This window comes from Balaenoptera ricei, chromosome 2, assembly GCF_028023285.1.
Source record: "Balaenoptera ricei isolate mBalRic1 chromosome 2, mBalRic1.hap2, whole genome shotgun sequence".
Lineage (NCBI taxonomy): Eukaryota > Metazoa > Chordata > Mammalia > Artiodactyla > Balaenopteridae > Balaenoptera > Balaenoptera ricei.
This window is the reverse complement of record NC_082640.1, coordinates 41,603,844-41,627,903: the sequence shown is the minus strand read 5'-3', so window position 1 is coordinate 41,627,903 and position 24,060 is coordinate 41,603,844. Positions and strand designations below refer to the sequence as shown.

At 42.9% G+C, this 24,060-nt stretch overlaps 1 protein-coding gene across 5 annotated transcripts in view; it reads left to right on the top strand.

Moving 5' to 3' along the window:
* Positions 1-24,060, top strand: part of AGBL1 (AGBL carboxypeptidase 1) — an 805,162-nt gene that overhangs the window by 69,033 nt on the left and 712,069 nt on the right. For all 5 annotated transcript variants that reach the window (XM_059912528.1, XM_059912527.1, XM_059912526.1 and 2 more), the window contains exons 3-5: positions 134-280; positions 3,471-3,602; positions 7,219-7,312. In XM_059912528.1, the coding sequence (XP_059768511.1) occupies positions 134-280; positions 3,471-3,602; positions 7,219-7,312 (373 nt within the window). The remainder of the gene's footprint in view (positions 1-133; positions 281-3,470; positions 3,603-7,218; positions 7,313-24,060) is intronic.

The window sequence follows — 24,060 nt, the reverse complement described above, 5'->3', positions numbered from 1 at the left end:
AACTCCACAGTTTTGGTTTCTGGGGTGAAATGAACCAATCCTTGCTCTGTCTCTAGCTGTGAGGTCTGCTTCCTGTTCCAAGGAAATGAGGGTAGTTATTTGAGGCTCAGCGCTCCTCTGCTTTCCCCCTCAGGCACAGACCGGAGGATTCGCTACATGATCAGCAAGGGTGGTAGCGAAGCCCTTCTGCAGACCTTGGTGAACACAGCCAGGACGGCTTCTCCAGACTATGACATCCTCTTGCCCCTCTTCCGGCTGCTGGCCAAAGTTGGCCTACGAGGTACCCATACCCCTGGGACCCAAAGATGACTGAAAGGGCATGTGGGGGTGTTATCATGAGAGCAATTTGGGAAGCTTTTGTAGGGGAGTACAGGGAGGAGCAGAAGAAGGTATAGACACCTTGGTGGTGATGGCAGGACCAGCGCCAGCCTCACCTGGAAGGTGAGGGTCTAGGAGAGGTTCGTAGATGTCAGCAAATCCAAGGTACTTAGGTGCTTAGGACAGGACCCAGAGCAGGCATGGACTACACGGGGCATGAGGCATATGGGGGACAGAGGGGAGATACTCCAAGGAGGTTTTCAATCACTTTAAAAACAAATGGAACATTTCTACAGATAACATCTTATATGGAGGTTCATGATGTAAATGCATTAATTTCCTAGGGCTGCCGTAACGAATTACCACAAACTGGGTGGCTTAAAACAACAGAAATTTATTTTCTCACTGTGCTGGAGGCCAGAAGTCTAAAATTAAGAGGTTAGCAAGATTGGTTCCTTCTGGAGGCTCTGAGGGAGAATCTCTTACATGCCTCTCTCCTAGATTCTGGTAATTTCCAGCAATCCTTGGTGTTTCTTGGCTTATAGACACATCACTCCAATTTCTCCATCCATCTTCACATGGCCTTCTACTCTTGTGTCTTTCTTTGTGTCCTCTCCTCTTATAAGGATATTGGTCATTGGATTTAGGGCCCACCCAAATCTGTATGATCTTCTCTTAAGTAATTAAGTCTGCAAAGACTCTATTTCCAAATATGATAACATTCTGAGGTTCCAGGCAGGCATGAATTTTGGGGCACGGTTTTCAACTCACTACAATATGTCACATAGAAGTGAAGCTTCCTTGGTTGAAGAGAAGATGGGGGTCTAGAATTCTTTCCACTTATGCCACATATCCATTTCTCTTTCCTCATAGAAGACTGAAACACCTCCCTACAGCCCTAGAAATTTTTGGAGCACATTTGAAAAAGCCTGGGCACTCAGGATGCATGTAAGCATTGCAAATTAGTCATAACAGTTAAGCTCCGATTGTGCGCAGTCTTACATAAATCACAGTCGAGAAGCTCAGGTCCTCCGAAAGTTGGATCTTTGATGTTCAGTGCAGGCAGCAGCAGCCAAGGGCACAGGGCTCTGGGGTACCCTTTCCTTTCAATGTTCGGAGCTGTGGTTTGAGCCCATTCTACATTTCACAAATAATGATTGAGACCCAGCCATCAGCCAGCACCTGCATGAGCATGTTCCAGACAAAACCAATTGAACCAATATTCATTGAATATTCAACAGTTATTTACTCCGTGTCTCCCAGGGCTGTGCACTGTTCTAGACACTGGGAACATCACAGTCACAAAGACAGATAAGAGGCCTCCTCTCATGGGACTTACATTCAAGTGGGGAAGGGCAGAAAGTAAATAATCAACTAGATAATAGCAGACAATGATAATTAACTAGATAATAACTGGAAGGAAAAGAAAAGGTGATGTTCCTCTAAGATGGTGTGGACAGAGAGAGGTGACATTTGAGCCCAAACTTGAAAGATAAGAAGAAGTCAGCAAAACAAAGAGTCGGCCAAGTGAACTCCAAAAAAAGACAGAAAAGACATGATATACACCCTGGTAGTAAATGGCAGAGGCTGGGAAGTCAGATCTGGGTTTCAGGCCTGGCTTTGACACTTATTAGCAGTGTGGCCTTGGGCAAGTTACCATTGGGCTCTCATCTACAAAATGGGTCTCAGTACATAATTCTTGGGTTGCTGTAAGGATTAAGCAAGGCTGTATGTTGCCTGCTTAGCATGTGGCGCCAGAAGCTTGATGGACAAGAGTCATGTAGGTTTCATAGGAGAAAGAGAGATGAGTGATGCACCAGGGCAGTGATTTTCAAGTTATGGACCTTGATATTATTATTATCATAATTACACCTTCTGCCATTAAAGATGGTAGTCCTTGATATTGACATTCAAGCTGTCAGGGGCTGACCTGAACAGAACAAAAATGAGATTGGCTGCTCATGAATGGAGCCAGATAGGTATCTTTCTTTTCCGATAAAGGAAACGGGTCATATGAGTTCAGTCACAATCTCTTTGCCGGTGTCTTTTGGTCCAGAGATAAATATTGGTAAACGAGGTTTAGGATGTTGTCTCTGTTTTACTTATTTCCACCTGCTATGAATCTGGTAGTGATTGTATTCTTGCAAAAACAAACATGATGATTTGGGCATTGCACTTCGGAAAGGACACAAACAAATGTGACAGGTGGCACAGTCATGTATTATCCTAGTGGGAGCCAGGAGCATAGAATTAAAAAATATTTTTCCCTTTATTTTTTATGCTTATTACTAATTATTAAATGATATTAATAATTATTAGTAATTATTAAGATAATAATGACTAACCCACAACACTGAATATCATGTTATTTGGATCAATAATTTAGAGAAATTTGGGGAGAAAATTTTATTTTCTGAAATTATGTTTTCATGTTTTATTATAAAGTTCTCTACCGTATAGAAAGATGACCTCTTCTATACCTATCACTTAGATCTAACCATTGTTAACATTTTGCCATATTTCCTTAACCTATTTATTTTTATTTGAAATATTCTAAGGAAAATTAGAGATAGCATTATTCCTAAATACTTTTGAGTGCATTTCTTTGAAAAGAGACGTTTTCCTATATAATCATAATACCATGATCATAAATCTAACAAATTAACAATGCATACATATTTATATTCCTTCCAGTTTCTTCAAATGTTCCCAGCATGCCTTTTACAGACATGTTCAGAGAAGGATCCAATCAAGGTTCACACAATGCATTTGAATGTTATGTAACTTAAGTATCCTTACTTCTGGAACTGTCTTAAAGGAAGAAATTTATACCCAGCTAAACTGTAGCTCATGTTTGAGGACAACCAGAAACATTTTTACATATAGGGGGTGCAAGTCACACAACCCACAAGACTTCATGTAAATATTACTTGAAGAATAATGGACCATATGTATACCCTCGGTTAGCTCTTTTGAGTCATCTGGTTCCAATGGGGACATACTTAGTAGCATTTTCTACTAGACCCGAAAAGTCTCATTGGCCATGATAATCTTCTTCACTCCACCATCTTTGCCTTCCTCTCCCCCACACATTATACAACCTTCAGAATTAATGTGAAACACAACTAAGATGGATTGATCTGTGTTCATAGATAAAAAGTTTGGACAGAAGGCACTGGAATTGGAAGCACTTGATGTGACATTGATTCTGGCGAAGAAAAACCTGTCTCACAGCCAGAACCTCCTCCACTGTCTCTGGGCTCTGCGTGTCTTTGCCTTTAGTGGTAAGCAACTCAATTGTGGCTCTCTAGGGGTGGCTTCCAGATCTGGGCTGGGACACCTGGAAACCATTTGGGGGTGTGGTTGGAAGGAGGGCATGGGTGGAGGACAAATGTAGTCCCAACAAGATAAATAAACCAGGAGGAGCCTCATGTTCTAGAGACCGTAGAGGTGAGAAGTTATTTCTTCATCTCCTTCTCGGCCATGGAGAACTCTTGAGCCAGTGCTTGAAGTGAGAGATCCATATTGTTTTCCCTTGGGAGCTAAAACATTTTAGCACGCTACGTCTCTCTGTCAGTACTATGAGGTGAAAAAGACCTGTGGCAGGGGAAGGCAGACTTTATTCAGTCCTTATGTCCAAGGCACAGAGCAATGTGTTACAGCTGTCAAGAGCGACCCTCACATCACAAGTCTCTCCACTATGTCCCTGAAGTCACTCATTGATCATGACATCCTTTACCAAAGTTTATCTCCCAATGCTTCTCAACATTGTCTTTCAGGTAACTTGATATATCATAGCACATGGGTTGATGTTATTTGCCATCTCCTGATTTGGATTATTTCTGATAATCATAACCATCCTGTATGTAGACTCAGCATTTTATAGCTAAGAAAAAAGAAATTGAAGCTTAGAAGAATGAAGAAGTTGCTTGAGTTCATACAGATAAGTCATGAGGGCTAAGTTTCTAACTGCAAAATTCATGTTTATTCTACTCTCCATACAGATACAGTTATTAATAGATTATATTCTGTGCCACCTATTTCAGTGTAAAGAACACAGACTTTTATTTCTCCTTTCTAAGCCCCTTTCCTGCAGAACAAAAGTGACAACTATTTAGATGTAATACTCTCTAGAGGAAAGAACATGAGCTTAGAGCCAAGAAGACCTGGGCTTGACTCTGACTTCATTTCTTAAGAGTCATGATGTGTGCACTTAACCTGTTTAACCTCAGCTTCTTCCTTTGTAAAATTACAGTTGTAATAACAGCTCATAGACTTGGTGGTTGGGATAAGTAAGATCATGTTCATGGGTAAGCTCGTCACATAATAGTTGCTAAGTAAGTGTTAGTTTTTCTTCTCTGCTCTTATCTTTTCCCTCAGTCCTTTGAAATAATAGGAATCACACACATAAGGGTAGTAAACAGGTGGTGACCTTTTCCCGTTACTATCCTCAGAACTAACAAAATAGTAGGGACATGTTTCATTGGTTAACTCCATGAATAAGCATGGAAGACCCATCAAAAGAAAGTATTTCTAGGGAATAATGAGACAGATGCTTGACTCCGTGTTCACAGACAGAATCTCCACTCACACTCATATATGTTGACCAGAAAATCAGAGAATATTTGAGAGAGGCTGAAAGAATCTGTCCAAACCCATCTCTAACAAAGGAAAATCTAAGTGAGAAGTTGTGGCTTTGTATAAAGGACAACTCTTATTAATGAGTAGGCAGAAGGTGTGTCACCCCCATTTGGAGCTTGCCAGCAGCACGAGACTTGAAGCATCTTATTTTGGTTCTGTAAAGAGTAGTTAAGATGAATAACTTACTCTCATTATATACATTGATTATAGAGATCTTGAAGAATTCCTTCAGCAGGGAGCTGTGAAAAATGCTGAGATTTGCCTGTGGGTATGAGGAGGTGGCTATGTGTCTCCTATTCTAAGACAACATTTATTGTATGAACTGTTTCATAAAATATTAAAAAAAAATACGATCACTCTCTACACATTGACTTTACTGATGAGAGGCAAGCAGAGTTCATGAAGCCCATGGGTTGCTGTCGCTTTGTTGAATTGTTAGCCACTGTTGAAAGTTCCAGCAAGTTTTCTAAACAGCTCCTATCTGCAGAAGGCATTGGCTGGAACCATAATGGGTCTGTGACAGCCAGCGAACCATTCGGCATCTCTCAGATGGCCGGTGAGTTTGCTTATAGAGCTGCCAGAGGTCTAACCTTGGGCAGGCATCCAGCATGGAAGAACTTAGTGAGGACTTTTTATTGTTATCCTCTTTCAGTTCCAAGTCTAAAGTCTTCCATGCTAGAATTCATGCTCTTAAAACTATTTCCTCCCTAACTCTACTTAATACTAGAACTTTGCTGAATTATTTGCCAGGAGTTTATCCAGCATGTTTTCCCAATTTAGAAGTAAGGACTGAGTTAGTAGCCATGGGAAGGGAAGATTGATGGGCAGGATTAGGATGCCAAATTCTTGAATTTTGATCCATTCAATGACTGCCTGTACTAGCCTCAGGAGGGACGAATGCATAGAGGATATTCCAGGAACACGCACTCCTGGTGATAACTAAGACATCAGCCTCAGTCTCTCTCTGATGGACTGTACTGGGATGAACTATATTAGAGACTCCAGTTTTCCATTTTTCCTCCTTTCCTGAGGCTTGGAGCAAGCCAGTATAAGCCCCCCTTGTTTCTATCCCTTTGCTTCTCCCTGACCCCCTTGTGTCCACTCATATTTCCTGGAACAAAGCTGGCCCAAAGCACAAGGCATTCATGGGTCTCTGTTTTACTACAACAGTACAGTGAAGGAAAGGAAGAAGGGTCACACCTTGGAAGATAACCTTCTTTCCTTCTCCCACTGGAAGTTTTGCCTCGGGCCAAACTGATTCCATTTTGTATCCTGTGGGTTCCTCTTATTTTTGACGTGATCAGAACTCTTCCTAAAGTAAGCTGAGTGGAGTGAGGTGCTGGGGATATTGCAGAGTGGCTGGGGCATCATCAGAGATGAGAGGTTTTGTACCCAAAATACTTACCTGAAGCCACCAGGATGATCAGCTACCCTTTTCGGTCTCTTTCTATTATTCAGATCTATCACTCTGTTTTTATAGCCATCCAATTGGGCAAAAAGGCAAAAATTTCTGGTAGTTACCTCTGAGGAGGCCTAACTGATTCTTCCTTTGCCATTCTAATGGATAGAGGTATAGTCAAGCCTTAGCCTTTTAGTGATGGGCGATCCGAGTGCAAAAGTTGTAGGGGAACTTGGAATCGGGGTGGAACAAAAAGGACACTATCTTCTTTATTAGATTGCTTCCTAAAGTTTTAAAGAAGTCAATCCAAGTTGGATTGAAACTTATCCCATGCACTTACGACTTTTCTTCATTGTGAAGTCTCCAAACAGCAAAATACGTCTAAGAAAGTGTTTTTTAAGATACTGGCTCTGTGTGTGTGTGTGTGTGCATGCATGTATGTGTGCATGCATGTATGTATCATATAGGAAGTCGGTGGTGGGTGAAACAGCTTGAACTTAAGTAGTTGCCAGAAACCCAAAGATCTGCTTACAGAAAAAGTCTTCTGCTCGGCAATTGCCTTGGCTATTCTGATTGACTATACAAAGGAGTAGGGCAATGGGCCACCAGAAAATGAAAAACATAATTTCATGGCTTGGGACCCTTTTGAGAAAGAGACAGTGTGGGAAGATAATGTGTGCTTTTCAGATGATCTTTAACTTCCAAGCCAGGGATAAAAGACCATAGAGTTTCTCTGCTTTTAAGTTGCCTTTGGTAAGAAAGGTGATGGACCTCCCCTATCTTTTAGGCTCATACTGTAATGCTGAAAATAACACTTGGTTCAGATGGGTCAGTAACTAGCGTGCTTTTGTCTTTCTCAGTCACCACAGGAGCCATGCTGGGAATTAATGGAGCGATGGAACTGCTTCTCAAGGTCATCACCCCTTATACCCAGAAGAGCACCCGAGTAATCAGGTACAGAGCAGTTTTTAGTACTTTTGCCTTCTTTGTAGTAGATACAGATATGGGAATGGTCTCATAGATATTCTCTTGGTGTTTCCAGTTCACTTAGCGATGACTTCCCCCTTGTAGATACGGTTCTATGACTTCATCCTGTCTCGGCTCACATCTCTCCCCACCCATGCATCATTTCCTCGGATTGTCACAACAACCTGAATGGATATAATATCATCTTTATTTTCAGATGAGGGAATTCAGATGTGGAGAGAGTCTTATCCAAGGTCACAATGCTAGGAAAAGGCAGAGTTGGAATTTGAATCCAGCCAGATCTGTCTGACTCAAAAGCCCTTGTTTTTTTGCCTGAAGCCTTCAGGTATCTCTTTTAATCACAGACTCTACCATAGTGAGTACAGCCCTTAAAAGACAGTCCAGACATGATAGGGAAAGGTGATGCTCTCAGGGTTCCTAAATTTCTGATATGAAATTTGGATTGTGTGCTAGTTTTGAGATGTGTTTTTATGATTGGAAAGTGAAACTCAGCCTATTCTCCCTGGCCCCGCCTCCTGGAGTGGAGTGAATCACAAACTTAAAAAAAGGGAGATGGTCAGAGACGCAGGCTTTAGAGATATTCGGAACCAATAAGATCCATCATTTATGGGAGTGACTCAGCGAGGACCTTGAAAGAATATTAGAAAAAATTCAGCCAATTTCCAAGATATATGAGGTCATTTGGCAAAGTAGCATTTCCATGCCCAGCCATGAGATTTTCTGCATCCCAGCATCAATCTTAGACTCATCTTCCACCTGATTATTTTTCTCTTGGGTCACCACAGTAATGCCATTCTCATCCATTCTCACCTGCAGCTCTCTACACCAGCATTTCCTAGAGTGAAAAACATTACATCTTGTTAAAAAAAAAATTTCTCATCAAATATATTGAGAAGTACTGGATTAAACAAAGTTAGGTATATTCCTTTACTGTAAGACTTCTCAAAGCCTTCATAAAGCCAATACACATTCGGAATATTCAAGATGGGTATGTAGTATATACCCTTTTCCAAAACTAATTTGGTTAGGGAACTATTTTTGTTTGCAGACCACCTTTTTTTTTGGAGTCAGTGTTGCATGTACCTCATTTGAGAAATCTCTTCTCTGAAGTGCAAATGTATTGCAAAATGGGATTCAACTAAATTCTGTCAAGGGATCCTCATTTAGTTAAGTATAAAACTTCAGAGTCACAAGCTCAGTGACCAAAAAAATTAACTTTCTTGGTTTTTCTGTAATTATATTTTATTTCCCTCTTAAACTTCCATTATTCAATTTGAATATGTTTGATTTGGATATTTCGGTTTTTATCGTGGTGTGTAGGCCTTTGCTGCTGACATATGCAGTCTTAACATGTCCTTTGGTCAGCAATCCATGAGCCATATCTTTTTGCCTTACTCACCAGGACTCTTCTAATCTGCTGTTGTCTCCGTGTATCTCTTTGGCAGCTCAGGAATGTTTGGTTGCTTACCCTACATCATGTGAAAATCTAGTGATGTCTCCTGGGCCCATCCACATACCAGTATCACACGGTACTCACTCGGGTACCATGTTGTTTGGAGAGCTCCTCTAGGCAAGTCCTTCCCAGCTCACCTTGGCACTAGGCCCTTCCCTTCTGGGATCCTGATAGCTTTTATTGTCTTCCCTATTCAGATTGAGCTAGGGTGAGTAAGCAACAAAGCACAGAAGCCCCCTTCTCAGAGACTCATGCTAGTTGCCATCTCTATTGCTTTTTTTCTCCTGGAAAGTAACCCCAGGGATAAACAGGGGTGGATGTTTCCAATGACAAAATGACTTTTCAGGGACCTCGGGCATATTTCTGCATTTCTGGTCTGTTCTGTAAAAGTTAGACAAGGTGATTCCCCTTCTTGATCCAAATGCCAAATTAAAACCAAACCTCCATAGAGGAGAGGTTTTCCACCAACCATTTCGATAGAGCTGTCATTGCCATGGCATTTATTATGTGCTCTGCCCCATGCTAAGCTCTTAGCATGCATTATCTCTTTTGATCCTCTCCTCTCTTTTGCGAGGCAGGTGCTACTACTGTCCCCAATTTTACAGGGAAAAAAAAAATTGAAGCTGAAAGAAGTTAAGTAACATGCTGGGATTTAAGTGAAAGAGCTGGAATATAAACCCTGTCTGATACATGAGCCTTAGCTCTTGAACCACCACCGGAGTATCTTACACAGTCTATTTCCAGCATTTGATTTCTAAACCACCATATCTATATAAGACAATCACAAGCGGCTAAACTTTGTTTAAATTTCTGTTACCATCTAAACGCACATACTTATGGACCAATTTGCTTAATGATAGGGGGAGTCTTTCTCCTGCATCGTATGGCTCTTTCCTCTCAAAGGCGAAATAAATATCTGTTCCCTCTGCTTTTGAATTCTTTCTCAAAGCTGCCTTGTCTTCTGCCTTACCCCCAGCCTCCAGCAGCAAGACAAGAACAAAGGTGCTAAAATCAGAAGACCTGCCTTGTCGCCCTCTTTCTAGCTGATTCCTTGGCGAGTCATTTATCCTTTCTTAACTAAACTGTTACATTTCTCAAAGTGTGAATATCAAGTCCTACCTCTTAGGTTTGTTGGGGGCATTAAGAAATACTGTGCCCAAAATCTTGGAAAATTTGATGTGCTTTAATATTGTTCCTCGTTATGAATATAAATTCTATTGGGTACTTGGCTGCCTGCTTGAGATCTGGCAGCAAAGCTAGAGGTGAACATGCAGATGGGAAGTTTCTGCCACTACTCACCTTCTCCCATGAACTCCGTTTCCCAAATAGTAACTAAGTTGTACCCCAATGAGTTCTACTCAACTCCACTTGGATGCCAGAACCTGTGCGTTTGAAGGGGTCTTTCAGGGATGAAGTAACATGTCAGGGGATGTGAATAGCTTTAATGAGTGTCAGCCTCCAAATGCTAGCAAGCCCCGGGAGAGTTATTCTTGGATGCCTCTGTAGGGACGGATGCCCAGCGTTGTGTCACTATGACCCCTCCCTGCCCTGGAGATTAAACCTGCCCTATTTCTCTAGCACAAACCTAAAATTAGTTATGCAGCTGTCCTCCAATAAAACCCTGTCTCCAGATAGTTTTCAGGGCAAGATTTATGACAGAGAAACAAACCGCACACCTTCTAGAGACAAGGGGCATGCAGAGCAATGTCACTCACCCTCTGTGGCCTTGTGCCAGCCCTCACTCTCAGGGGAGGTGGCTATTCCAAGCCTTCCTCACTTCTCAAATACCCACCATGCTGGCAGAATCTTACTGTCATAGATTTGTGTCAGCTTGCACCTGTTCCTTCATGACCATTGTTTTAGTCTGAGCAGTTTTCTTCAGACCTAGACAGCTCCTATAGCCCTCCCACGGGTATTTCCTGACTTCAAAGCAATCAAGAATGTGTCCCTATCTCCATCTCCATCCTTCCCTTTTAGTCCTCCTCTCCTCTTTCTTTCTAGCCAGCTACCCCTGCACCTGGGATGCCCTGTCCTGTTCCAGAACTTTCCTCACGTGCTTCCCTCCCTCTGGAAGGGCAGCCCTGCCTTATTGAATGGCAGAAGCTGCCCCCATTCTTCAGACCCCACCTTATGGTGCCTGCTCCACCTCACCAGACAAAAGGAATTTCCCCTCCTCCAGCACTTTGTTCTAATTTTCCTTTAATATATATCAGATTTGACTCTGTACCATGTTGGCGTGTGTGTCTTCTCTCCCATATAAATTCTAAACCTCCTAAAGGTAGAAGTCAAATTATATTTATCTTGCTGTTCTCCATTGGTCCTACCCAAGTGCCGGGACCAAGGTAGGCTCTTAATTCAATTCGAAAGAAATTCTTCAATTAAAAAAATTTTATATTTTGTGAATAACCTATCTAATGATGAATAAAAGCCAACATTTAATGAGTGGGTGCTATAGTAGGCACTCCATATTTATTATCTTATTATTCCTTGGTACCAAGCCCACTTCACATTTGAGGTTCTATCATGTCTAAACATGTCTGGGAAATGAAGTAGCTGGTCTACCCAGAACTCTCTTGCATGAGGGACTGAGGTGCCTTGCGGGAGGGGACTCATTCTGAGAGAATGAGAGGCAGCAACCATCAGCTTGAAAGAGAACAAAGTCTCACTGGAGGGGGTCTTTTGTCTCTTACTTAGAGTTGTCTGGGGAAACTGACTGAGATTGGCAGAAGAGAAAGATCTGCGTTTGAGGGCATGTGACGGGCAGCATTCACATTCAAATTTTGCTTCCTATTTGAGACAGAGCTAGGCTTCCAGTATTTGGTTTGATAATCCATTCGGCTGGAATTTATGGGGCTTTAGAATTTATGGGGGAGCTTTTTATAGAATCAGGGAGGGAGAACTGACCCAGGGCCAGGGTGAGCTAGCTCTTGCTAGCTTGCTCTACTGTGAACAAGTTTGTTTATCTGCACCAAAGCTGTCTTTGAGCTTTCCAAATTCACTAAGTAGAAAAATGTTTTGAGGCAAAGATAAATTGCTTGTCTGTGACTGACTCATCTTGTGACCTTAGAAGAGTCTGTGTTTGTTCCATGTCTCAACACCTTCTGTACCTTTGTGCCCTCATTTCCAGGGTGGACCTAAGGGTTTTGGTAAAAATAATGACAATTTCCACTGTCTGTCCACGTAACTATTTACAAAGCGTGGCCACATTTTCACATGGTAATAGTTAACCCAACCTTTGAAGCTGAATTATCAGCTGTTATCATTGGTTTATTTCCCAGGACTTTAAACTCTGTTGGCCTCTCTTGCCTCAAAAACATCAAAGTCAATCAGAAACGGGTTGAGTCTTCCTAGCAGAGGTTGGACCTTGAGCTCCATTGTATTCCCTGACCATTGCACCGTCCTTTGAGAAAGGGAACTCAGGATGTCTGTGGGCTGAGAGGGTTCCTTCATCCTTCACTTACAGTTTCTCTGGAGCTCTCCCAAGAAGACAGGAGGTCAGGAAATGTGTTGTTCAGGACCTTGCTGGTCTAACCCTCACAGAAGACAGCATTTCCAATATTCACACCCCCTCGATGTCCTCTCAGGCTTTCAGCAGGGTTCTCATGCTGTGAGTTATGGTCATCAGGCTCGGGAGTTCCTGGGCGCCTGGGTTTCTATGAGGTCATGGTGTTCAGAGGCTGTGTGCTTTACCTGGGCTCAAACACTTTGACAAGAGGAGAAGAGGGATATGTTGGGTCTTTAGCAAGCCTCATAAGCAAATTCTTCAGCTTAGTCTCTCGTTGTCTGTGCGTAGAACAGTTTTAAGTGATCTCCCTTCAAAGTCCTGATCTCAGGGCATGTCTGGCATTTGAGCTTTGCCTGAGTGCAGGATTACTAGGCATTACTTCCTTGACAGCTCTTTATGGTGATTTCATCTTCAGTTTATAAGCTCTAAAATATGTCCTGCTCCTCCTATCCCTTCCCCCCAAATCCCTACTTTTTTTTTCAGAGCAGACCTTCCGGGTTTTCTCCGACCATCATACCTTTCCACTTTTTGGATGAGTGCAGACTCAGCCAAATCTAATGCGTTCCCTGAGATCATGAGCGATTGGGTGACTCAGCTACCTTGTCACTGAGACAAAGAAGCAAAATCTCCTGTTTTTCAAAATAGCTACTGAATTTCTCCCTGGGTGTTCATTTTCCCCTTACCCTCCCATTAATGGCTTTGTGACTTTTGCTGCTCTCTGTTCAATATAATTAGACTCTGTGGTGTCCAGAGCAAGGGCTCACATTGGGGTTTCAGAAACCGTGTGCTCCCGATCACTTGGACTCAGATACCTTGGAACAGGAACAAAAAAATTCCACCCCAGCCCTACAAGTGCTTCTATTAGGAGTGAACAACACAGGCTCAACTTACTGACAGAGTGATTAGTGCGTTTGCCACCTGACTCCAAGCCTGTAGCTGATGGTGGAATGAATAGTTTCCTACATATATTAAACCTTGGTGACTAGGTTTGTTGGTTTAAATCCCTCTCATCTTTTCTGGGAAGACAGTAATCTCTCCCTGATTAGGGCCAGTCATAGATATTCAAGTCATAAGATCTAAAGTTGGAAGGTCTTTAAGGATCTGCTGGTCCAGCTCCTTCATTTGAAGACGAGGTGACTGAAACTCAGAGATTGAACTAAGCCTTCTAACCTAATTTCAAGACACTATTCATTTCTCTAAGATGCTCTACTGTATAATGAAAATCAAACTTGCCTTGAAGTAGGATTTTTTTTTTTTTTAAACATCTTTATTGAAGTATAATTGCATTACAATGGTGTGTTAGCTTCTGCTTTATAACAAAGTTAATCAGTTATACATATACAATATGTTCCCATTTCTCTTCCCTCTTGCATCTCCCTCCCTCCCACCCTCCCCATCCCACCCCTCTAGGTGGTCACAAAGCACCGCGCTGATCTCCCTGTGCTATGCGGCTGCTTCCCACTAGCTATCTATTTTACATTTGGTAGTGTATATATGTCCATGACACTCTCTCACCCTGTCACATCTCACCCCACCCCCTCCCCATATCCTCAAGTCCATTCTCTAGTAGGTCTGTGTCTTTATTCCCGTCTTGCCACTAGGTTCTTCATGGCCTTTTTTTTCGTAGATTCCGTATATATGTGTTAGCATACTGTATTTGTTTTTCTCTTTCTGACTTACTTCACTCTGTATGACAGACTCTAACTCCATCCACCTCATTACAAATACCTCCATTTCATTTCTTTTTATGGCTCAGTAATATTCCATTGTATATATGTGCCACATCTTCTTTATCCATTCATCTGTCGATGGACATTTAGGTTGCTTCCATGTCCTGGCTATTGTAAATAGAGCTGCAATGAACATTTTGGTACATGACTCTTTTTGAACTATGGTTTTCTCAGGGTATATGCCCAGTAGTGGGATTGCTGGATCGTATGGTAGTTCTATTTGTAGTATTTTAAGGAACCCCCATACTGTTCTCCAGAGTGGCTGTATCAATTTACATTCCCACCAACAGTGCAAGAGAGTTCCCTTTCCTCCACACCCTCTCCAGCATTTATTGTTTCTAGATTTTTTGATGATGGCCATTCTGACCGGTGTGAGATGATATCTCATTGTAGTTTTGATTTGCATTTCTCTAATGATTAATGATGTTGAGCATTCTTTCATGTGTCTGTAGGCCATCTGTATATCTTCTTTGGAGAAATGTCTATTTAGGTCTTCTGCCCATTTTTGGATTGGGTTGTTCGGTTTTTTGTTATTGAGCTGCATGAGCTGCTTGTAAATCTTGGAGATTAATCCTTTGTCAGTTGCTTCATTTGCAAATATTTTCTCCCATTCTGATGGTTGTCTTTTGGTCTTGTTTATGGTTTCCTTTGCTGTGCAAAAGCTTTTAAGTTTCATTAGGTCCCATTTGTTTATTTGTGTTCTTATTTCCATTTCTCTGGGAGCTGGGTCAAAAAGAATCTTGCTGTGATGTATGTCATAGAGTGTTCTGCCTATGTTTTCCTCTAAGAGTTTGATAGTGTCTGGTCTTACACTTAGGTCTTTAATCCATTTTGAGTTTATTTTTGTGCATGGTGTCAGGGAGTGTTCTAATTTCATACTTTTACATGTACCTGTCCAATTTTCCCAGCACCACTTATTGAAGAGGCTGTCTTTTCTCCACTGTATATGCTTGCCTCCTTTATCAAAGATAAGGTGACCATATGTGCGTGGGTTTATCTCTGGGCTTTCTATCCTGTCCCATTGATCTATATTTCTGTTTTTGTGCCAGTACCAAACTGTCTTGATTACTGTAGCTTTGTAATATAGTCTGAAGTCAGGGAGCCTGATTCCTACAGCTCCATTTTTCTTTCTCAAGATTGCTTTGGCTATTCGGGGTCTTTTGTGTTTCCATACAAATTGTGAAATTTTTTGTTCTAGTTCTGTGAAAAATGCCAGTGGTAGTTTGATAGGGATTGCATTGAATCTGTAGATTGCTTTGGGTAGTAGAGTCATTTTCACAATGTTGATTCTTCCAATCCAGGAACATGGTATATCTTTCCATCTATTTGTATCATATTTAATTTCTTTCATCAGTGTCTTATAATTTTCTGCATACAGGTCTTTTGTCTCCTTAGGTAGGTTTATTCGTAGATATTTTATTCTTTTTGTTGCAATGGTAAACGGGAGTGTTTTCTTAATTTCACTTTCAGATTTTTCGTCATTAGTGTATAGAAATGCAAGAGATTTCTGTGCATTAATTTTGTATCCTGCTACTTTACCAAATTCATTGATTAGCTCTAGGAGTTTTCTGGTAGCATCTTTAGGATGCTCTATATATAGTATCATGTCATCTGCAAACAGTGACAGCTTTACTTCTTCTTTTCCGATTTGGATTCCTTTTATTTCTTTGTCTTCTCTGATTGCTGTGGCTAACACTTCCAAAACTATGTTGAATAATAGTGGTGAGAGTGGACAACCTTGTCTTGTTCCTGATCTTAGAGGAAATGGTTTCAGTTTTTCACCATTGAGAACAATGTTGGCTGTGGGTTTGTCATATATGGCCTTTATTATGTTGAGGAAAGTTCCCTCTATGCCTACTTTCTGCAGGGCTTTTATCATAAATGGGTGTTGAATTTTGTCGAAAGCTTTCTCTGCATCTATTGAGATGATCATATGGTTTTTCTCCTTCAATTTGTTAATATGGTGTATCACACTGATTGATTTGCGTATATTGAAGAATCCTCGCATTCCTGGGATAAACCCCACTTGATCATGGTGTATGATCCTTTTAATGTGCTGTTGGATTCTGTTTGCTAGTATTTTGTTGAGGATTTTTGCTTCTATGTTCATCAGTGATATTGGCCTGTAGTTTTCTTTCTTTGTGACATCTTTGTCTGGTTTTGGTATCAGGGTGATGGTGGCCTCGTAGAATGAGTTTGGGAGTGTTCCTCCCTCTGCAATATTTTGGAAGAGTTTGAGAAGGATAGGTGTCAGCTCTTCTCTAAATGTTTGATAGAATTCACCTGTGAAGCCATCTGGTCCTGGACTTTTGTTTGTTGGAAGGTTTTTAATCACAGTCTCAATTTCAGTGCTTGTGATTGGTCTGTTCATATTTTCTATTTCTTCCTGGTTCAGTCTCGGCAGTTTGTGCATTTCTAAGAATCTGTCCATTTCTTCCAGGTTGTCCATTTTATTGGCGTAGAGTTGCTTGTAGTAATCTCTCATGATCTTTTGTATTTCTGCAGTGTCAGTGGTTACTTCTCCTTTTTCATTTCTAATTCTATTGATTTGAGTCTTCTCCCTTTTTTTCTTGATGAGTCTGGCTAATGGTTTATCAATTTTGTTTATCTTCTCAAAGAACCAGCTTTTAGTTTTATTGATTTTTGCTATTGTTTCCTTCATTTCTTTTTCATTTATTTCTGACCTGATCTTTATGATTTCTTTCCTTCTGCTAGCTTTGGGGTTTTTTTGTTCTTCTTTCTCTAATTGCTTTAGGTGCAAGGTTAGGTTGTTTATTCGAGATGTTTCCTGTTTCTTGAGGTCGGCTTGTATTGCTATAAACTTCCCTCTTAGCACTGCTTTTGCTGCGTCCCATAGGTTTTGGGTCGTCGTATCTCCATTGTCATTTGTTTCTAGGTATTTTTTGATTTCCCCTTTGATTTCTTCAGTGATCACTTCGTTATTAAGTAGTGTATTGTGTAGCCTCCATGTGTTTGTATTTTTTACACATCTTTTCCTGTAATTGATATCTAGTCTCATAGCGTTGTGGTCGGAAAAGATACTTGATACGATTTCAATTTTCTTAAATTTACCAAGGCTTGGTTTGTGACCCAAGATATGATCTATCCTGGAGAATGTTCCATGAGCACTTGAGAAAAATGTGTATTCTGTTGTTTTTGGGTGGAATGTCCTATAAATATCAATTAAGTCCATCTTGTTTAATGTATCATTTAAAGCTTGTGTTTCCTTATTTATTTTCATTTTGGATGATCTGTCCATTGGTGAAAGTGGGGTGTTAAAGTCCCCTACTATGATTGTGTTGCTGTCGATTTCCCCTTTTATGGCTGTTAGTATTTGCCTTATGTATTGAGGTGCTCCTATGTTGGGTACATAAATATTTACAATTGTTATACCTTCCTCTTGGATCGATCCCTTGATCATTATATAGTGTCCTTCTTTGTCTCTTATTATATTATATTTATTTTAAAGTCTATTTTGTCTGATATGAGAATTGCTACTCCAGCTTTCTTTTGATTTCCATTTGCATGGACTATCTTTTTCCATCCCCTCACTTTCAGTCTGTATGTGTCTCTAGGTCTGAAGTGGGTCTCTTGTAGACAGCATATATATGGGTCTTGTTTTTGTATCCATTCAGCCAGTCTGTGTCTTTTGGTGGGAGCATTTAATCCATTTACATTCAAGGTAATTATCGATATGTGTGTTCCTATTCCCATTTTCTTAAATGTTTTGGGTTTGTTATTGTAGGTGTTTTCCTTCTCTTGTGTTTCTTGCCTAGAGAAGTTCCGTTAGCATTTGTTGTAAAGCTGGTTTGGTGGTGCTGAACTCTCTCAGCTTTTGCTTGTCTGTAAAGGTTTTAATTTCTCCATCACATCTGAATGAGATCCTTGCTGGGTAGAGTAATCTTTGTTGTAGGTTTTTCTTCTTCATCACTTTAAATATGTCCTGCCACTCCCTTCTGGCTTGCAGAGGTTCTGCTGAAAGATCAGCTGTTAACCTTATGGAGATTCCCTTGTGTGTTATTTGTTGTTTTTCCCTTGCTGCTTTTAATATGTTTTCGTTATATTTAATTTTTGATAGTTTGATTAATATGTGTCTTGGTGTGTTTCTCCTTTGATATATCCTGTATGGGACTCTCTGTGCTTCCAGGACTTGATTAACTATTTCCTTTCCCATATTAGGGAAGTTTTCAACTATAATCTCTTCAAATATTTTCTCAGTCCCTTTCTTTTTCTCTTCTTCTTCTGGGACCCCTATAATTCGAATGTTGGTGTGTTTAATGTTGTCCCAGAGGTCTCTGAGACTGTCCTCAGTTCTTTTCATTCTTTTTTCTTTATCCTGCTCTGCAGTAGTTATTTCCACCATTTTATCTTCCAGGTCACTTATCCTTTCTTCTGCCTCAGTTATTCTGCTATTGATCCCATCTAGAGTATTTTTAATTTCATTTATTGTGTTTTTCATCGTTGCTTGGTTCCTCTTTAGTTCTTCTACGTCCTTGTTAAATGTTTCTTGCATTTTGTCTATTCTATTTCCAAGATTTTGGATCATCCTTACTATCATTATTCTGAATTCTTTTTCAGGTAGACTACCTATTTCCTCTTCATTTGTTAGGTCTGGTGTGTTTTGACCCTGCTCCTTCATCTGCTGTGTGTTTTTCTGTCGTCTCATTTTGCTTATCTTACTGTGTTTGGGGTCTCCTTTTCACAGGCTGCAGGTTCGTAGTTCCCGTTGTTTTTGGTATCTGTCCCCAGTGGGTAAGGTTGGTTCAGTGGGTTGTGTAGGCTTCCTGGTGGAGGGGACTATTGCCTGTGTTCTGGTGGATGAGATTGAATCTTGTCTTTCTGGTGGGCACGTCCACGTCTGGTGGTGTGTTTTGGGGTGTCTGTGGCCTTATGATTTTAGGCAGTCTCCCTGCTAATGGATGGGGCTGTGTTCCTGTCTTGCTAGTTGTTTGGCATAGGGTGTCCAGCACTGTAGCTTGCTGGTCATTGAGTGAAGCTGGGTCTGGATGTTGAGATGGAGATCTCTGAGAGATTTTTGCTGTTTGGTATTACGTGGAGCTGGTAGGTCTCTTGTGGACCAGTGTCCTGAAGTTGGCTCTCCCACCTCAGAGGCACAGCCCTGATGCCTGGCTGGAGCACGAAGAGCCTTTCATCCACACAGCTCAGAATATAAGGGAGAAAAAAATAAAAAGAAAGAAAGAGGATAAAATAAAATAAAATAAAGCTATTATAATAAAAAATAAGAAAAAAAATTATTAAGAGTAAATGTATTCAGAAAAAATTTTTTTTTAATTTTTAAAAATAGATTTATTAATTTTTTATAGTAAAAAATAAGAAAAAAATTTTTAAGAAAAAAATTTATTAAGAAAAAAATTTTTAATTTTTTAAAATAAAAAATATGAAAAAACTTATTAAAATTTTTTTTAATTTCTAAAAATAGAAAATATGGAAAAAATTATTAAGAAAACATATATTAGGAAAAAAAATTTTTTTAAGTTAAAAAAAAAAAAAAAAATGGACGGACCTAACCCTAGGTCTAATGGTGAAAGCAAAGCTATACAGACAAAATCTCACCCCGAAGCATACACATATACACTCACAAAAAAAAGGAAAAGGGGAAATTAATATATCCTGCTCCTAAAGTCCACCTTTTGAATTTGGGATGATTCGTTGTCTATTCAGGTATTCAACAGATGCAGGCACATCAAGTTGTTTGTGGAGCTTTAATCCGCTGCTTCTGAGGCTGCTGGGAGAGATTTCCCTTTCTCTTCTTTGTTTGTACAGCTCCCAGTGTTCAGCTTTGGATTTGGACCCGCCTCTGCATGTACGTCGCCTGAGGGCGTCCGTTCCCCACCCAGACAGAACAGGGTTAAAGGAGCAGCTGCTTCGGGGGCTCTGGCTCACTCAGGCTGGGGGAGGGAGCGGTACGGAGGAGGCGGGGCGAGCCTGTGGTGTCAGAGGCGTCGTGACGTTGCAGCAGCCTGAGGCGCGCCGTGTGTTCTCCCGGGGAAGTTGTCCCCGGATCACGGGAGCCTGGCAGCGGCGTGCTGCACCGGCTCCCGGGAGGGGCAGTGTGGAGAGTGACCTGTGCTCGCACACAGGCTTCTTGGTGGCGGCAGCAGCAGCCTTAGCGTCTCCTACCAGTCTCTGGGGTCCGCGCTGATGGCCGCGGCTCGCGCCCGCCTCTGGAGTTCCTCTAGGCGGCGCTCTGAATCCCCTCTCCTTGCACACCGCGAAACAAAGAGGCAAGAAAAAGTCTCTTGCCTCTTCGGCGGCTGCAGACCTCCTCTTCGGCTCCCTCCCGGCTCGCCGCGGCACGCCAACCCCTTCAGGCTGTGTTCATGCCGCCAACCCCAGTCCTCTCCCTGCGATCCGACCGAAGCCCGCGCCTCAGCTCCCAGCCCTGCCCGCCCCGGCGGGTGAGCAGACAAGCCTCTCGGGCTGGTGAGCACTGCTCGGCGCTGAGCCTCTGTGTGGGAACCTCTCCGTTTTTCCCTCTGCGCCCCTGTTGCTGTGGGATCCACGCTGACAGCCGTGGCTCACACCCGTCTCTGGATTTCGTTTAGGCAGCGCTCTGAATCCCCCCTCCTTGCGCGCCGCGAAACAAAGAGGCAAGAAAAAGTCTCTTGCCTCTTCGGCAGCTGCAGACTTTTTCCCGGACTCCCTCCCGGCTAGCACCAAAGCCCGAGCCTCATCTCCCAGCCCCCACCTGCCCCGGCGGGTGAGCAGACAAGCCTCTCGGACTGGTGAGTGCTGGTTGGCGCCGAGCCTCTGTGCGGGAGTCTCTCCGCTTTGCCCTCCGCACCCCTGTGGCTGCGCTCTCCTCCGCGGCTCCGAAGCTTCCCCCCTCTGCCACCCGCAGTCTCTGCCCGCAAAGGGGCTTCCTAGTGCCTAGAAACCTTTCCTCCTTCACGGCTCCCTCCCACTGGCGCAGGTCCCGTCCCTATTCTTTTGTCTCTGTTATTTCTTTTTTCTTTTACCCTACCCAAGTACGTGGGGATTTTCTTCCCTTTTGGGAGGTCTGACGTCTTCTGCCAGCGTTCAGTGGGTGTTCTGTAGGAGCAGTTCCACGTGTAGATGTATTTCTACTGTATCTGTGGGAAGGAAGGTGATCTCCGCGTCTTACTCTTCCGCCATCTTGCCCCTACCGAGACTCTTTTTAGATGAACTGATAAGAGTCCTTGCTCTGAAGAGCTTACAGTAATTTAGCTGAGATTTCGCTTGATCCTCCTCATTTCAATTCACTTTCTTGCCTTCTTCCCACTCCACCCTCATTTTCCCTTTTGGGAAGTCTGAGGTCTTCTGCCAGCGTTCAGTAGGTGTTCTGTGGGAGTTGTTCCACATGTAGATGTATTTCTGATGTATTTGTGGGAGGAAGGTGATCTCCATGTCTTACTCTTCCACCATCTTGAAGGTCTCCCATCTCAATATCTTGTAGTAACCTGTCTGAAGCAAGGTCCTGGAGTCACACCCCACCGTGTGCTGCAGACCGTTTAACAAGACATGGCGGCCGAAGTAGGATTTTTAACATTTATTTGACAACATTGTAAGTGTCTGTCTTGGTGCTAGGCACGGGGATATGAAAACAGCAGAAGGTGGACCCTGTCTTTCAAGTTGGTGACGGTCTATGGCAACAATAACAGTGCAGTGTGGGAGGAACTTTCTGACCCGGTGTTGGGCGTATGAAATGGACTGACTTCCTCTTCTGTGGAAATGTCCTCATCATGCCTTTATCTGGAAATGCCCTTAGAGCTGAGCCAGAAGGGCTTCTGTTGTGGGCCCCATTCCTTAGGAGGCTCAGGACTTTGGAGAGCCTTGCTGGAAATGTGTAAAGTACTCCTTTGGGCCTGAGATGGGCTTGGGTTGGCAGAGTATCAACAGGGCTCCAGTCTGTTTCTCCCCCTTCAGGGTGCTCTCTGATGCCTTAACACCTCAGTGAGGTGGACTGGATACCTTGAGGAGGAGAAGCTCTGGAACACATGCATATGGGGCTGTCCTGAGACTCCATGGCCAGTCCTTGAGTCAAGGGGGATGATCTGGCAAGGAGATCACTCTTGCGGTCTGGTGCGGTATTTTGTCCTCATCATGACATGAGATGGGGCAGACGGAATGTTGCTGACATGCTGATTTTGAGTGCATCCAATTGTTTATATAGACAGAATCTCCAAAACAAAACAAAACTAAACTAAACTAAACTTCCTGGGCCTGCATACCCTAGGACAGTCATACGTGCCCTGCTTTGCCCTGGTGAGGGTTCTCTACAGAAACTCCATTCCCATCTTTATCTGCTGAAGCCAGTTCTGCCCATATCTCTTCATGGATTTGCCTCCATTTCCCCTCTGTAGACTGGAGGCAGGCTCTTAAGAATTTTCACTTTCCATAGAAATTAATCTTATAGCCCAACCTGACTCAGCAAGGAGCATTTGCAAAGAAGTTTGTATCTTCCTATAAATCATGCCCTCCTCACAATACTGTAACTGCCCACAAATATATGGGTGAGGGGATTTGAAGAACCAGGGGGAGGTACAGAAAGACCTGTATCAGTAAAAACTCTTATGACCTTCACCCTTTGCTTTGAGGGAAGACATGCTTCTAATAGACCATTACCAAATTCTTCAGGGGTTGATTCCACACTCAGATACTACAAATTATAAAGCACATGGGTGAAGGAAACTCACTCTGCTTTTCCTATGGGGCTGTGAGTGGGTGCTGTGTCTGGGGATGTGTTTATTTAGCAGAGATAAGCCAGCTAAATTAGGTGAAAAGGAAAGGGTCAAAAGGAAACCATTAAGCAGATGTATAATCATCTAAAGCTAGCTTCTTTAAAGAATTTAGACAGAGATTGCAGGATGGGAACAGATCGGAGGCTTTCTGTCTAAGTTCAGTTATAGCACTATTTTAATATTAGATCGCAAGTGATCGTTAATTATATTTAAAAGAGCCAATGAGGGAGCTTCAAGATGGCGGAAGAGTGAGACGTGGAGATCACCTTCCTCCCCACAAACACATCAGAAATACAGCTACATGTGGAACAACTCCTACAGAACACCTACTGAATGCTGGCAAAGACCTCAGACCTCCCAAAAGGCAAGAAACTACCCCCGTACCTGGGTAGGGCAAAAGAAAAAGAAAAAACAGAGACAAAAGAATAGGGACGGGACCTGCACCAGTGGGAGGGAGCTGTGAAGGAGGAAAGGTTTCCACACACTAGGAAGCCCCTTCATGGCCGGAGACCGCGGGTGGCATAGGGGGGAAGCTTTGGAGCTGCGGAGGAGAGCGCAGCCACAGGGGTGTGGAGGGCAAAGTGGAGAGATTCCCACATGGAGGATCGGTGCCAACCAGCACTCACCAGCCCAAGAGGCTTGTCTGCTCCCCCGCCGGGGCGGGCGGGGGCTGGGAGCTGAGGCTTGGGCTTCGGAGGTCGGATCGCAGGGAGAGGACTGGGGTTGGTGGTGTGAACACAGCCTGAAGGGGCTAGTGCGCCACAGCTAGCCGGGAGAGAGTCTGGGAAAAGGTCTGGAGCTGCCTAAGAGGCAAGAGACTTTTTCTTGCCTCTTTGTTTCCTGGTGCACGAGGAGAGGGGATTAAGAGCGCCGCTTAAACAAGCTCCAGAGATGGGCGCGAGCCACGGCTATCAGCGCGGACCCCAGAGACGGGCATGAAACGCTAAGGCTGCTGCTGCCACCACCAAGAAGCCTGTGTGCAAGCACAGGTCAGTATCCACGCCTCCCCTCCCAGAGCCTGTGCAGCCCTCCACTGCCAGGGTCCCGTGATCCAGGGACAACTTCCCCGGGAGAACACACGTCACAACTCAGGCTGGTGCAACGTCATGCTGGCCGCTGCTGCCGCAGGCTCGCCCCGCATCCGTACCCCTCCCTCCCACCGGCCTGAGTGAGCCAGAGCCCCCGAAACAGCTGCTCCTTTAACCCCGTCCTGTCTGAGCGAAGAACAGACGCCCTCAGGCGACATACACATAGAGGTGGGGCCAAATCCAAAGCTGAACCACAGGAGCTGTGCAAACAAAGAA